The 15,565-nt window shown below is 37.0% G+C and overlaps 1 protein-coding gene across 20 annotated transcripts in view; it reads left to right on the top strand.

Moving 5' to 3' along the window:
- Positions 1 to 15,565, top strand: part of kif1b (kinesin family member 1B) — a 175,266-nt gene that overhangs the window by 66,344 nt on the left and 93,357 nt on the right. For 14 of the 20 annotated variants that reach the window (XM_039755636.1, XM_039755629.1, XM_039755628.1 and 11 more), the window contains exons 3-11: positions 5,145 to 5,221; positions 8,468 to 8,647; positions 8,958 to 9,023; positions 9,970 to 10,148; positions 10,873 to 10,984; positions 13,411 to 13,488; positions 14,172 to 14,237; positions 14,332 to 14,349; positions 14,958 to 15,033. In XM_039755636.1, the coding sequence (XP_039611570.1) occupies positions 5,145 to 5,221; positions 8,468 to 8,647; positions 8,958 to 9,023; positions 9,970 to 10,148; positions 10,873 to 10,984; positions 13,411 to 13,488; positions 14,172 to 14,237; positions 14,332 to 14,349; positions 14,958 to 15,033 (852 nt within the window). The remainder of the gene's footprint in view (positions 1 to 5,144; positions 5,222 to 8,467; positions 8,648 to 8,957; positions 9,024 to 9,969; positions 10,149 to 10,872; positions 10,985 to 13,410; positions 13,489 to 14,171; positions 14,238 to 14,331; positions 14,350 to 14,957; positions 15,034 to 15,565) is intronic. The other 6 variants (XM_039755637.1, XM_039755631.1, XM_039755630.1 and 3 more) reach the window with 1 other exon arrangement.

The raw sequence follows: 15,565 nt of genomic DNA, 5'->3' as shown, positions 1-15,565 counted from the left end.
GCTCCGGTGTTCCAAAATATTGGCCCCGATGCAACCCAGGGCGGCTGCCACCAAGTGTTCCGGGGGACGTAGTGTGCATCCCATGGCTACTTCCCCAGATCCAGTGTCAAATGGGCGTCCCGAATGGGCATGGGTCCTGGCCATCTGCCTCTCTCTCAAGCTGGCTTGCTGTCTTTCTCTGCTCAGGCACCCGATACTACTCCATTACGTTCTATTCCTTGATTTACTCTTCTCATTCCTTCCTTTTCTATTGTGCAGGCTCCTTTTATATTGCAAGATTGGGTGCAGGTGTTGTCCTCCACCTACTCCGAGGTGTGAATGAGGCACCTGACTGATCTGCTCACATTTGTCCTCCGTGCCTCCTCCAGGCTGCAACATCGAGAAATGATTGGGATAGTCCAGGCTGGCTGTAGTGGCCTAGGCTGGGTCCGTACCACGGCAAGGTTGTTTGAAAGCAGCCAAGAAGCAGTGAACGCCATAGGGTTGGACGAGACTGGAGCCAGAGGTGTTTGCAGATTAAGGCAGTATTCCAGGGTGAATAGGTGCATCAGCTGGGCAGACATCTGGGGGACACTGCAAACCAGGCTGAGGTTTATGATTTACGACAGCCTCCCATGTCCCCGAAATCTCACTCAGTGGTTAGGAAGTTGCGCTGCCTGTTGTTCATTAATATTAAGTCAAGCGTTCAGCACATGTTATCGGTTTTCAGGATTGTGCTGACCCAGGGATGCTACAGGTGGCACCATGGCCAGGTCCTGGTGAAGCTGGCCAAGGCATTGAAGAGATGCAGGGTAGCAGCACACAGCAGCCCAGAAACAGGAAAGCCCAGCTACAGATATATAAAGCCAGGCAGCACCATGCAAGCATCTGAAAAAAAGAGAACCAACATGTTCCAACCAGGTGAAATGTGGCAGATGCAGGTGGAATTTCCTGAGTGAGATAATAGTAACTACACTGTGTCCTGTAGTAGAGAAAAGAGTCCTCGTCATAGAACTTACCATCATCTGGGAAGAAAGCATGACCGCTGCCAATGTGAGGAAACCCTTCAAGTACATGGAGCTGGCAGTAAAATGCCCAGACACTGTCTGGAAAACCAGCATCAACCCTTTGGAAGTTGGGTGCCAGGATTTTGTTAGCAAAGTAGCAGTTCTGCTTCTGCATGGCACTGACATGACAAAGTCAAACCTACAGAGAGTGGTAAAAGAGTTAGGAGAGGAAGCAGTGAAAGCCAGCTACTGTACTGTGGCTTCGGAGGACAGACCGTGTTTGGGCAATAACACCACTGCAATGGCAGATGCAGGGGGTTGTGGTAGAACGTCCCCAACATGCTGTTGCCTCCCTGCCGGGTGATGTACTGTAAACGAAGGCGAAACACCTATGAATGGTAGCCTCCAGCTGATGGTCCTGCAGTTGGCCCAATTTATCCCGAGGTGCTGTAGCAGGTAGATATGCCTAAGTAGGAAGTAACATCATACCTGTAACAATAGATTAGACTGGAATGTCTGAAAGCTTTATGCACAGATAAAATATGTTTACCCTGTGGACTATTGCAATAGCTTTCTGTTTTACACTTTGATTTCACAGAAAGAAAAGTTTGTTCTTATATTATGCTTCACGGGTGTTAAATGATCTTGGGTGAGAAGCTCTTCATTTATTATGGTTATGGTGCTAAGCAGATGGAGAAATTTGATTATTATTAAATCACTATGGTGGCTGTGACCAGAGCAGTGTTCTCAGTAAGCCTCAGCATTTTTAATGTCTGCAGTAGGAGCTGAGCCTCTGTCTGACCTTACCATACCAAGTGTACTTTCATTCCATGTGCTGTGTTTGGCCTCTGACTGCGCTGTTGTTGTTGGGATCACGTAGCACTTTTCCTTTCACATGCCGGGCATTCTGTCTGTGTAGTCAGATTGATTCCTGTAGTCTCTGGAATTCATTATGGAGGGCTTTACAGCTGACTTTGAAAAGGTTCACATTGGTTTCCATGCATGTACAGTACACAGTTATTAAAAGAAAAAAACAGAGGAACTAGACACGTTCTCACTGAGATTTACATGCCGCAATTTGAACTTGGGAATTTGGGCAATTTGATAAACTGGGTTCCACTAGTTAGAAAATGGCTTTGGTCAGTTTAGACTTTTCAAGTATAAAGCAGTGTACACTTAGGTCACTCGTTAAAAATAAAAAGAGCTTTTCTTATTTGAGCACTTTTAGTAGTGAAAAGATACCCAGAAGACAGAACAAGGTTTGGGGTAGATATAGAAATAGATATAAAAAAATCAGCTATCGGAGGGTCATTACAGACTGATTTCAAGACAGAATTGAATTAACAGGGACAAGATGGTGTTTTCTTGGGTGGGTCTGAGGAAGTGAAGTCAGGGATTTCCCTCGGGTGGTCTGCAGGATAAAGAGAGAAAGGGTTAAAACACACTGCCAACTCCTGGTTTGGCATGATATTACCATCTTTTGAGTCTGTTGGTTGCTTCTGACTCGCACGTGTGTGACACAGTTCACACTACCCCTTTGGCAGTCATACAACCGTTTCTCATGCCAGTAAAATGGCCTTAGATTTTTAAATAAATACACATACCTGTACATACAAGTACCTTTTGATTTAAAGTTGCCATTTACTCTGATTTTGCAAGAGACACAACTTCATTGTACATGAAGCACCTTAACCAAGACCAAAGTATAATTAGTGACCTCACCGGCCTCAAGACATTGTCCTTCCAATGTTGCTTCAACCCATTACCATATAATCATCTGAATATTCAAGGGCCTCATGATGTGAATGTACCCCAAAAATCAGTCAGGCTCAGTCAAACAACAGTGCTCATGGTCCTCTTCTTCTTTCGGCTGCTTTTTTAGGGGTTGCAATAGCAGATAATCTTGTTCTGTAGCAGTGCTCATAGTATTCTACCATTTTAATTCTTGTATGGTGAAATGTGGTTCTGCATTTGTATAACCTGTTTTTTTTTTTTTAAATATAATTCATATAGAATTTTTGTTTTTCAAATAAGTTATTTATGTTTTGCATAACACTAAGAAGAAATGAAAAATAAATGAAACATTTAAGCAGATTATAGTAATGGGGATAACAAGTCAGATGAATTTTTTTAAACTCTTGTGCAAATGGTAATGCAGTTCTTTTGACCCTCTTTTAACCCAATAATCTTATTAGACAAAATGGATAACTATTTCAGTGTGGAGAGAAAGCTGTTCCAGACTCTGTCTTAAATGGGATTAGTGTGAAAGTCATAGCAATCAGTATTTTATTTTATTATTTGCCTTGTTGCCACCTAATTCATTAATTAATTCAATTATAATATAAAATGTATCTGTTAACATAAACAAATCTTGTTTAATAAGGTGTTGTAGGTGTGGTATACTAATATTTAAGGTTTTTTTCTTAACCATATTTTTGGAATTTTCATTTTTTACTTAAGCCTCTTTATTTAACCATGATTGAAGTGTTTAAAATTATGAAGGGAATTAGTACAGTGGATCGAGACTGTTATTTTAAAATGAGTTCATCAAGAACACAGGGACACAGTTGGAAACTTGTTAAGAGTAAATTTCGCACAAATGTTAGGAAGCTTTTCTTTGCACAAAGAACGATAGACACTCAGAATAAGCTACCAAGTAGTGTGGTAGACAGTAAGACGTTAGGGACTTTCAAAACTCGACTTGGTTTCCTTGGAGGAAATAAGTGGATAGGACTGGGGAGCTTTGTTGGGCTGAATGGCCTGTTCTCGTCTAGAGTGTTTAACTGTTGACACATGGCTCCGAGACCCCCAATCCATCTCACTAATTGCAGCATAAGATGGAATGAGACATGTGCCTCTCATACTATTGATCAGTCTTAAAGTATATGCGGTATATCCTTTCACATGTAGATTTCACCCGGCTCTCTGTGACTTTTGTGAAACGGCATTCTGTTCTCGCTCTTGCTGTAATGTATTTATAAAGTTGCAATGTCTGCCTCTGTTGAAGCCTTGCAATGCAGAGCGTGAGTTGTTCACAAAATAACATCACTGTATACTGGTGTATTGTGTTTAAATCTATTAATGCATGTTTGTATTTTTTGTTATATTTATTAAAGATTTAATAATATTAATGAGAAATAGATCATAATAATATTAGTGCAAATTTGTATTTGAAGTTATTGAATTATATACATCCTCTACATATTAACCGGTATAGGCAAAATAATTTTATATTAAGGATCGCATACCCTCACAAGTCCATAAATTGAAACAAACTAAATCCAAAATATTAAATGCAGTTGACCTTAATCTTAAACATCTTGTATTCCATGGCATTGCGTGTAATGAAGTGTGTCTAAGAAGCCCATGAAGTACAGCGGACTTGGTTTTACCTATAAATTGTTATATTCAGAGGATGGATATACTGTATGTCAATAACTTCAGATACAAATGCGCATTAATAGCTTTAAAGACAAATGCATCCGTGTGCAGTAATTTTCTTTTATGAGTTACACATCATTTTTATATATAAAAGCAGAGTCAAAAACTTTATAGTTCATATTTCCATTTTTAGATAGATAGATAGATAGATACTTTATTAATCCCAAGGGGAAATTCACAACATTTTTTTTTAACATTTAAAGAAAATAATACAAAATATTTGTGTTGAACTCTTAAGTTCAATAGATATACCTGAAATTAATGAGATGTTTATCAGTAGTCATCCTCGTTTTTTCACCTATATTTGTTTATTGTTGCATGAAAAACGTGTGTTCTTTACTAATTTTCTTAATAAAGTAAACAACATAACACAAAGCATTTGTGACTCTTCAGGCTAAGAGAACCTGGTTATGCATTGAGAATGGATTAAGAGCAACAGAATAGCATTGGCTCCCTAGTCCGAGTAGAGAAGCATTGGCCTGGGTACTCCGTCAAGAATTAACTTTGGATTTAATGTGATTGCTGGCTCAGATTTGTGTCTTACAACTTGTTAAGTACTATTGTAAAGTGGTATGTTCTGTATTTACAGAATTACATAGTATTCTAGAGAACTCGCATGAATTTGATCAAGGACGTCTGTTTTCTGGCATACACATTTTATAAAATTAATCCTTAAGATAAAAAAAAATAAGCATTTCTTTTTCCTTGTTTTTCCAGCGATCATTAATCCGAAGAACCCAAAGGAGCCAGCCAAGTCTTTCAGCTTTGATTATTCCTACTGGTCACATACTTCGGTGAGTGCTTTATTTTATGATTTCTACAGTTTAGGGAAGGTTGAAGGGCATTCACTGTCTAGCATTTTGTAGTGCGTAAATAGCTGGGCATGATGCTTATTAAATTGCCTAACCATCTGAACATAAGACATTTTAGTAAGGTTGTCTTATATTGTTCATGTAAAATGTATTATTTGCATATTCATAATGAAAATTAATATGTAAAATCAATTAATGTTTGCCAAGAATGAAATACAGGTAAGTTTTAGATGCATTTATATTGTGTAAAGCTTCTGAAAAGAGAAACACTAAAAAAATATGACTGCCATAAAGGCATACTGTATATCAGTTTTCAAATCCATTTTATGTTGGTCATGGTGACGGCAACAGCAGCAGAATCAAGAGAAGTTGGGCATTTCAGAAGGGGCACACAGAAAGAGAGCTGCAAGCTTACTCGAGCTAGATTGGTTTGGAGTCGCTATGTGGCTGACAGCATGCACAAGTAATCACTATTTTATGTATGTAGTGTCTCTTTATTTAAAGCACATTTGTTTATGTAGAGTAATTATACAAAACATACATGTTCAAAATTTTAAAATTAGATCTATGAGGCCCCACTATTGTTATTTCTGTTGGAATGAGATCATTGTATTATAAGCTGTTTTCTGTGTTTAAGATGATTCTACAAACCATGCTCCGAATTCTGAGCTTTTTTTTAATTTAGCACAATGCAACTCTTAAAGCACCTTATAAAAACCCTTTTTAAAGCCAACTTAAATGCAGTAGTGCACTTTCTTCTTTTTACAATTCCTGAGTATTTTCTGTCTAAATTTGTTCTCAGTATCTGCTAATACATACACACATACGCTATATCTGCTTTTCTGGTAAGTGTATTTCTTTATCTTCACATTTTATTTCACATTTCTGTTTTGCAGTATGTAAGATCACTTCCCCATTAAGTCACCAAAATCTTTATTAGGGAAGCACTTTATCAGTACTTTCTTTCAAAAGTGGTGTTTCAAATACAGGCTATTAGGTTGATTATATGTTTGTGCTTTTGGTGTTTTTAGGTTGTTTTTTCGACATTTTGCATACCAGGAGCTAATGTAACCTGGACAGAGTTTCAAAAGTGCTACTAACAGGGACAACCAAAGACATACAGTAAGACTACAAGATAGTCAATGCGAGTGGAAAGAAGTTTGGTCCAGAGAGACATTGCCAGTTAGCTAGTTCTGATGCACATACCACAAGAATTAGAAAGAAGAGGTAAAGGTAGTACCTGTAGGGGAAAAAAAAACAAGTCCTCCTCACTCTAAAACATCAGTGCCATTTCTTTTCAATGAAAATTAGAATTTAAACTACAAGACTGTCACCCCATTAAGTCCCCATCAAAGACTTTAAGCAAGTAACTTAACCTGCTCAACTATCAAACAAAATTATCCATCTTAAAAGAAAAGGATTAATGTCAGTGTATCCGTCCAGTTTCTATGTCTGTGTCATTTCAAAAGAAGGCACCTAACAAACATTTTTAGGAGTAAAATGTGTTGCATTTGTCATTCTAATAGATGACACATCATAAACATTAACACTGCTTTTATGAATTAAATACCAAACAGCATATAGCTGAGACATGCACTGTATGGTATGCTGTTAACGTTAATGCTGAGGTCCATGTTGATATACTTAGATTTCAGCCCACACAGCTAGTTAACCATAATGTGTCTTGACGCTGTAAATTACCTTGTGTATTTCTGACTGACCAGTCACGTAAACTGAGAATAATACCTTATAATAATACCTTATAAAAGATACATGTGTAACTTTTATTACTTGTGGGGTCTAATCCTCGAGCCACAGACTGTCAAACAGTGGGGGCAGGAGGTTCTGTTTGGAGAAGCTATTGATAATCTTATGTTTTTCTCCCTCTAATTCTGTCATCACTTTTTCTTCACCTAATCATGATCTTAAAATGAAGTGGAGCTTGATTGATCAAACAGCAGCATCTTGGGTGGAGTCTTTCATTTGCTGACATTGAGGTTATCTATGAACTGATTCTTCTAGTCACTCAGAGTCCTCTATAGTGCAACCTCAGATCAGATGGAAGTGGAGAATCCATCTAAGGGAGACAATTTTTTGGCAGTTTGACGCAGCTGTCCTTCTGACAGATTTGGTTTCTGCAGGATTGTGACTTCAATGCTTATCATTTTTGCCTCAGTGATGACACCAAGATTGTGGTGGCGATCCTAATGGAGTCTCTCAAAAGGTTTTAGGTCATCAGGCTTCTGTCAGTTGTGTTATTCAGAGTAGTCCGCTTGACTGCAGCATAGGCAAAGCAGGAAAGTCCCCACCTTCAGAGATAAGGTAGTCAGACCAGCAGATACAAGTTTAGTTGTGAAAATGTAGCAAGGGTTAATCTGAAAGACAGAAAACTATTGTCAAAATGGAAGTGTAAAACTGTGATTAATGATAAAATTAAAATTGACAGAAGCTATCAAACAGAAGGTGTACTGCTACTAAAATTCCGGGCTTTAAACCGTACTATAACCTGCAGGATAGCTTCTGCAAAATGTAGACACAAGAGTGTTACTGAGAAAAACCAAGCATTGTGCCTTCTGGAAGAGAGCCCTAGGAACAGTACCACACATCCTAGCAACACAGTTACAAAAGGCAGAGCCAAAATGGGATGCATTTGAAAATTAAAAACAAGAATGTTCACAGGTTCATAACTAAATGATTAATGGAACAGTCCCAAAGGTAAAGCCTTCCAATGACCACAATAAACAAACTGATAAAATTCTCCTGGAGCAAAAAAAAAAAAAACTTGCCAAAGTGGTTCAACTGATAATCATCTTCGATTCACTTTGATATCTGACCAAAAATACATTCCAGAAAACTGGTCTTTTATTTGAGTTTTTCCAAAGTCCACAGTTCTTTTACTTTTATGCCATTCTGTTTCTTATGGAGTGGCTACTGTATAGAGCTTTGATTAGCTGTTCTTCTTTTTATCTGTCAGTGTTCTGAAAACATCTGTGGATGTAGCAGTCATTCTTCACCTTCACAGCAGCATGGGTTCAAGTCTGCCTGCCTGTTTTTAGCTTTTCAATGTTTTATTACAAGCTTGAGTTATGTTTCTCCCCATTCTTCTTTTCAGCAATTATATGTCTGCGTTGTGTGAGATTCTTCACCAGGAAGCAGAGGGACTGTTTAATGGTTTGTTTATGGGCACATGCAGTTTTAACTCATCTGTTTTATTTATTTTTTTCGTAGTTGGAAGACCCCTGTTTTGCCTCACAGTATCTTGTTTACAATGACATTGGAAAAGAGATGTTGCAGCACGCCTTTGAAGGGTACAATGTGTGTATTTTTGCTTATGGACAGACTGGAGCTGGGAAGTCTTATACTATGATGGGGAAGCAGGAAGAAGGGCAGGAGGGTATCATTCCACAGGTAAGATTTACAAAATCTAAAGCTGAATCTTGGGCTCTGTATCGCAACAATTACAAAAGAGGTGACTGCATTTAAATATATATATATATATATATATATATAATGTGGTAAGAAAGAAGGTAACTGAAAAACAGGTATAAAATATTCACTGGGAAGGTAATTTTGTAGCAGTTTTTCTGTCTGTTTAAATGTCATTGGCTTTCTTGATGCTTCTCATGGGGTAAAGTCAGAGAGCAATAAGCTGATCACAAGTGATATACTGCATCTAACCCCCTCCCCCTGTCTCTCCTTCCCCTCTCATGTATTGAAGCTCTGTGAAGAACTCTTTGAGAAAATCAATGACAACAGCAATGAGGAAATATCATACTCTGTGGAGGTGAGCCATAACAGCTTCTTTTTGGGACGGGACACAAGGACAAATTTCCTTAAGTATACCTTTCCTGCCAAGCTCATTGCCCTGTTCTTGACACATACTGAATATTTTAATATTATCTGCAATAGATGGCAGCTGCCATCCTATATTACGGATGAAGACAAATCCTGTTGCCATAGCAACCTGACGTCAGTTGGAGCACTAACGCAAGCACAAATTTAATTCAAAGGAACTTTTGGTCCTTTCAGCAGTACCTTTTATTTCACAGCCAATACAAGTGTATAATATGTGCATTACAGTAAAATGTGTTTCTTTTTTCTTTTGTTTCCTTGTATGCTACATATTGAAGAAGACAGTAGAATATTAACATAGCAGTCTGGCACTTCAGTTTTTCATTTTTGCCAGAATGCTTTTGCTTTACCACACTGTTTGGTTTTGCATGTGTCATTTGCCCATTATCTTCCTCAGTGGTGGCCCATCAAACAGGAGGGATGATATCTACCCTTTTCAGAGCTTCAAAGTTTAATCACAATTAAGATTAATTTTATAAATTTGTAATAATCTTACAGAAATGACTGGTTGTGTTTTTATTATAAATGAGATTTAACTGGAGTTACACCAGGTATTCAGAAAAAGTTAAAGTAGTTTGTCTTAAAACAAATCAAGGCCATATATGGCAGATTAATTGTTGCGGTGGGAATGTTTATAATAGGTGAACTAATCAGATATAATCATGCTTTTCCCAAAAAAAAAAAAAGAGCAGACTGATTTAAATAAATGAGATGGTTTATAATAGATGTCATTCACTTCCCGCCTACTCCCATTTTGTGTAAGATAGTCACGTGACTTCGATTGAACAAAGAAGACTAATGTTTGATTTTTAAGTCATGTGTACATGAGTAGCATAGCATGTAGCCCAATTATACTATGTTTTTGTGTCTTTAATTAGGTGAGCTACATGGAAATTTATTGTGAGAGGGTGCGAGATTTATTAAACCCTAAAAACAAAGGAAACTTGCGAGTCCGGGAACACCCTCTTCTGGGGCCATATGTAGAAGATCTTTCCAAACTAGCTGTGACCTCCTATACAGACATTGCAGACCTGATGGATGCAGGAAACAAAGCTCGGTAAGTGGTATCCAGGTGAGGACATGAGGAGCTTTAAGGCTGTTTACAGTCCATAGCTGAGCACTAGGGAGTTATTTCCCGGACCAGCTGGATCCTGAGAGATGACCTCATAAGTCTCCTGCTGCAGAAGGAGGATATGTGGTTTAGTGGCTAAGGATCTGGGTTCTAAACTAGTTGGCAGAAGAATCTGTAGCTTATGTACCAAACAACTGAAGGTTTCTCATACATTACTTTGCTGGTTTAAAGCTATTTGATTCTGAACAGGAAAAAACAACTATAAAAATTAAAGCTGATTGCAGGATGCTTGCTATTCATTTAGTCAGTCACTTTTCAGAAGTACATAAATCAAATGGAAATATTGTTATAAAATAAGCAAGTGTGGTATAGTTTCTTTTTGTTTACTCTTGAGTACTACTTATGGTTATCATGCCCTCTGCACTGTAAATGAATTTTAAATATATTGAACCAGTTTAGATGAAAGAGCGGACAAGTTTCAGATGTTACAATGATGACAGCAAATAATGGACATATTACCAGTAACTTGACGTCAGTAGGGTTTCATGGTTTGCTTTCATTAGCCTCTTGTCCTTGATTGATTGATTTTTTTTTTTTTTTTTGTTCTTCTTCATTTTGGATTTAGAAACATAGACTGAGGTTATTGGGTGAGTTGTATTCTTCTAGAGTATGCACCAATCTTGTAAACCTTATTCTTGTTCTCTTGCAGAACCGTTGCTGCAACCAACATGAATGAAACCAGCAGCCGCTCACATGCTGTTTTCACAATAGTTTTCACTCAGCGTAAACATGACTCTGAAACGGACCTCTCCACAGAAAAAGTAAGGTTTCTGTCAGTCTTATATTAGTATATCTGTGTATGATGGTTTAACATCTCAAGTCATTATTTTACTTTAGTTATACATTTTGCCCATCCTATGGCATTGTGTAGCATTTATGATTTAACACCCTGTGTCATCCATGTTTTAATGAAATGATTTAAATGTAAATTATTTTAAAATAAGAAATTAAATAATACTAAACAAAGTGCTTAATATTTTTCCATATTTCTCATTTTAGTAGTTTTTCTGAGGTTTTCATTTATTGTAAATATTGAATTTCCATAAACCCCTAATCCTTCCATCTCTGCCAAAGTGCAGAGGCTTCTGATTTTTTTTCACATTAAGATCCTCATTCATTACAGAATTGACACAATGTAATCATAGCAAGTTTTTAACTTGAAGACTAAGAACTTTGCAAGGCGGTTCTGACTGGGTTTGTTAATAAAGATAAAAATAAAGATGATGCCTAAGCTGAAAGGAAATCAATCCAAAATGTGCTTGTGGAGTCAGAAACTGTTTGACCAATAAATCGGAAACAACGGCTAAAAGGTGCAAAACAGTAAGGCCCTTATCTTGACTTAGGAATAGTCGCCTTTTTAAATTTGATTACTGGCAGAGACTTGAGGCCCATTTTTACAGTCATGCAGATCGAAGTAGTGCATAAGAAATTAATACAAGAAAGAATGATAAAGAGTTGGGCACCGTATACCAAACCCCTTATATACGCCAGAAAATAACAAAGACGAGTTTGCATTATTGTCAATACATCTTTCCAGTTGCAGGTTCCAAATCAGACTGATCCAAGATGACAGTGGAATGGGAGGGTTCAGGGGACTGAAAGCTGGAAGTGATGTCAGTTATTGTTGTTCCATTGACGGTGGTCAGATTTGTTGAAGAGACGGGAGGTGAAGCTTTAGACAACAGCACCTATTCCTCACTTGGGGTGGAATTTTTATTCGATGAGCCCTGAAATGTTTCCCAAGCGTATGCATGTGACAAATGATAGACGTCAGTCCATAGTTTTTGTTTATTTCTTGTTTATATCTACTTGGTTTTGCATATGCAGGTACCTATGAGTATCCTAGTTAAATCTAGGTTAAGAGAAGAGAATTGGCATGTGAATACACTGGAATATTCTTAGGAAAAATTTGGTACCTTTTCTTTTAAAACATGGTACCTTCAAAAATCTTAAAAAGAATAAAGTAGTAGTTAATTCTTGCAGCTCACCTTTTAGTTCCATTCTCTCATGTAAGCTGGCTTTACAGATTAGAGTTCTGGCTGTTAGCAGTGTTCCATTACTTTGTATGTACTTTCCATGTTTCTGTTAGATTCTTTTTGGTTGGTGGCTTTGAATTTTAATTGTATAGTGGATGTTTGTGTGTCATTGTATTCTGCTATAGGCTGGTTTCCTTTCCTTCTGAGATAGGCTAGCCCAACCACCATCCGTAGCACTGTACTAAAAACAGGTTCAGAAAATTTATGAATGAATGACCACTGAAAATGTCATTATCTGACTTCACAGAAATTAGCACTCTAATAATTTCTATAGCCAGCTGACTTTCTTTTGTTGCCAGCTGCACACAAAAGCAGAGTTATATAGAGTCTTCCTGTCTTTGCACTCTACTTAATACCAAACCATATGTGGTCATGTTGATTTAATTGTTGATCTTTTGTCCACCACTGTGTTTACTTTCAGCCAATTTGATCTACTTTTATCTGCAGCTCAGAGTATTCACATTGTGCTATGCTGCATCTTTAGAGTTATCAATGGAACTGGCAAGTGCAAGTAACTATAGATTATACAGGGATGAAGTTTATATGTAAACTGGTGATTGGTTTAGATACAAATGCTAAAGAGGAAAACTAAAACAGTTCTATTGTAGTTGAAGGTAGGTGAGATTTGACGAATGATAACAGGAGCAGAAATTGTGATCATCCTAGTGACTTGTAAAAAATTCAATTCAAAGCAATTGCTTATAATACCTTATATAATTGTAAGCAATGGGGAATAAGGTATTTCTCATTACACAGATTTAACATAAATATCCTGCATATAAGAGGTTGTACTGCTGTGCTTTTTTTCCCTTGTAACTTTCGAATTTCTTATATTGTAAAGATTTGTTTCTGTTTGCTAGGTGTAGGAATGAATCTACAGTCAACTAAAAATCTATTCTGAATGCACTGGAATAGGTCAGCTATGCATTGTTATCAGTTGAAGTATTTAAAAAAATGGAATAAAGAGTTGATGAGTTGGTACCCTTATATACTGATGTTGCACATAGAGGTAGGCACATGTTATCAGAATTGATGAGCGTAACAGTTAAACAATTGATTACCACACTCCACCCCCATTACACCTTCTTACTGTCTTCCATTTTGAGTCCCAGAAAATTACACATTAAGGACCTGTATATTTCTTGTTTTAGGTCAGCAAAATCAGCTTGGTGGATCTGGCTGGCAGTGAAAGAGCTGACTCTACAGGGGCTAAAGGGACAAGGTTAAAGGTAACCATGATAATACTATGGAACAAGTATAATCTACGAATTGACCAGCAGCTTTATTCAATGATCCATTCCTACAAATAGCAGTGATGATGGATACAGATACTGTATACTGTGTATCTCTGGGGCATTGACTGTTCCAAGAAACCAGTGTTTGATCTTGCATTTTGACATTGTCTTCCGGAAGTCACATTAGTTTTAATTCTTATGATTTGTTACTGTTGCATTTTGTTTTTGCTCTAAGTCTTGAATTTGTCATAGCAACTAATACAGTGACAGTGCATTAACATCCCCACCCTCACAAAATGTACTTTTCATGTACATTTAAAATTGAGTTATACCTGTATACCATCTAAGGTATCGTGTAGCTTTGATGCCATATGAGTCTGGGGCAAAGCTCTCTCTGTTAGGTTGGTTGATTCCTTCATAGCAGTAATTCTTGTTTTTGTGACAATGCCTAACACATATTTATCTTCCATGTTATAGCCTTATTCATAAATTATAGGCTAATTTAAACTTAAGTAGAAGTGGTTTACCTAGTGTTTCCTTATCCTCTCTGAGGATCTCCTGTCTTTTGGTTATCCTCAGTTGCCACAATATGGTTTCATCATGCTTGGCATGGGACTCACCCTAAAGTACTGTTTTAATTTCTTTTCAATAAGATGCTACTTTTATGTATGTTACAGGAGGGTGCAAATATCAACAAATCTCTGACAACATTAGGAAAAGTCATTTCAGCCCTAGCAGAAGTGGTAAGTATCTTATGTGATGTAGTACTTAATTGTGCAATGCCTGCCTAGGATTTCTCTGATGTGTTCTGCTCTTCTCTTATTGCTGCACTTGTAGGACAATTGCACCAGCAAGGTAATGGTGATTCTCCCATTTCTGCCTCTACTATTAACATAGTGAAAAACATATTTCCATTTCATGTTACTTTTAGTTCACATTTTATGCTTAAAATCTAAGTTCTTTCCTTTACCTCATCTTTTTATATTTATATTTTTAACAAATACTAACGTTTGAGCAGGTTAGCCAAGTATTACTTGTCTGCTCAAATAAAAACAATGTCAATTTTATTTACTTCAATATATAGCTAAATAATATCTCAAACACCAAGTTTTGTGGCTTTGACAATACTTTTTTTTGCTATTTCATAATTCTGAGAAGACTTTAGGAGAGTCTTCTGTCTTGCTGTGTGTAAAATGTGGTGACATCTTCTCTGTTTCAAGCACCTTTCCCTGCTACCACCAGTTGATGGTTTTATGTCAGAACAGTGACCATACCACCTATAACAATGAAATCAGAAATTACAAATACTTAATCTTTGACAGAAGTGTCTGTTTATGATGAACTCTCCTTTTGCATTCCAAAAGAAACACAAATTTAGTTTGGAACTTTTGAAGAAAATGGGATTTTGAAATCTGATACTGTACCCTGTTGTTTTTGTCTAAAACCCATCTATTCTTTACCAGAGCAAGAAGAAGAAGAAGACAGACTTCATACCTTACAGGGACTCTGTACTGACTTGGCTGCTCAGGGAGAATTTAGGTACTGGCCATCGATAAATAGAATTTGTTGACGTGTTTGAGTATTTCCACTCCAGGTTGTTTTAGGGTTTTGCACAGAATTAACTAGAATTCAGTATTATTCTTTTTTACTTTTGTCATCTTCAGGATAGATTGAATGATAGGATATGTTCACTCTGAGTAATATACAAAGTGAAATTAAATGACCGATAATTTCCAATTTTCTATAGCTTCTTTCTTATTAACATTTTTTTCTTGAAACCTTTTCATTATTAAATGACTCTATGACCCTGAATTGAATTGTGTGGGCTTGGAAATGTTATGTTATGAAACACCAGTGAAATATGCTTGAAACCAGAATACAATCCTGAATACAAAATACTCAGTATTGAGTTACTGTATTTTTTAAAAATTTGGATAAATTGTGATAGTGAGAGACAGTCAGTATTTTGAATATGTGTATGCACCATGATGAAGATGCTTTTAGCTAATTTCGTGATTTTCTGTCATATCTCTTTTGGAAAAGTCACCTAGTTAGGCATCTGTACTATGGC

The sequence above is a fragment of the Polypterus senegalus genome, chromosome 6, assembly GCF_016835505.1.
Source record: "Polypterus senegalus isolate Bchr_013 chromosome 6, ASM1683550v1, whole genome shotgun sequence".
Lineage (NCBI taxonomy): Eukaryota > Metazoa > Chordata > Cladistia > Polypteriformes > Polypteridae > Polypterus > Polypterus senegalus.
This window is presented reverse-complemented; position numbering and strand designations above follow the sequence as displayed.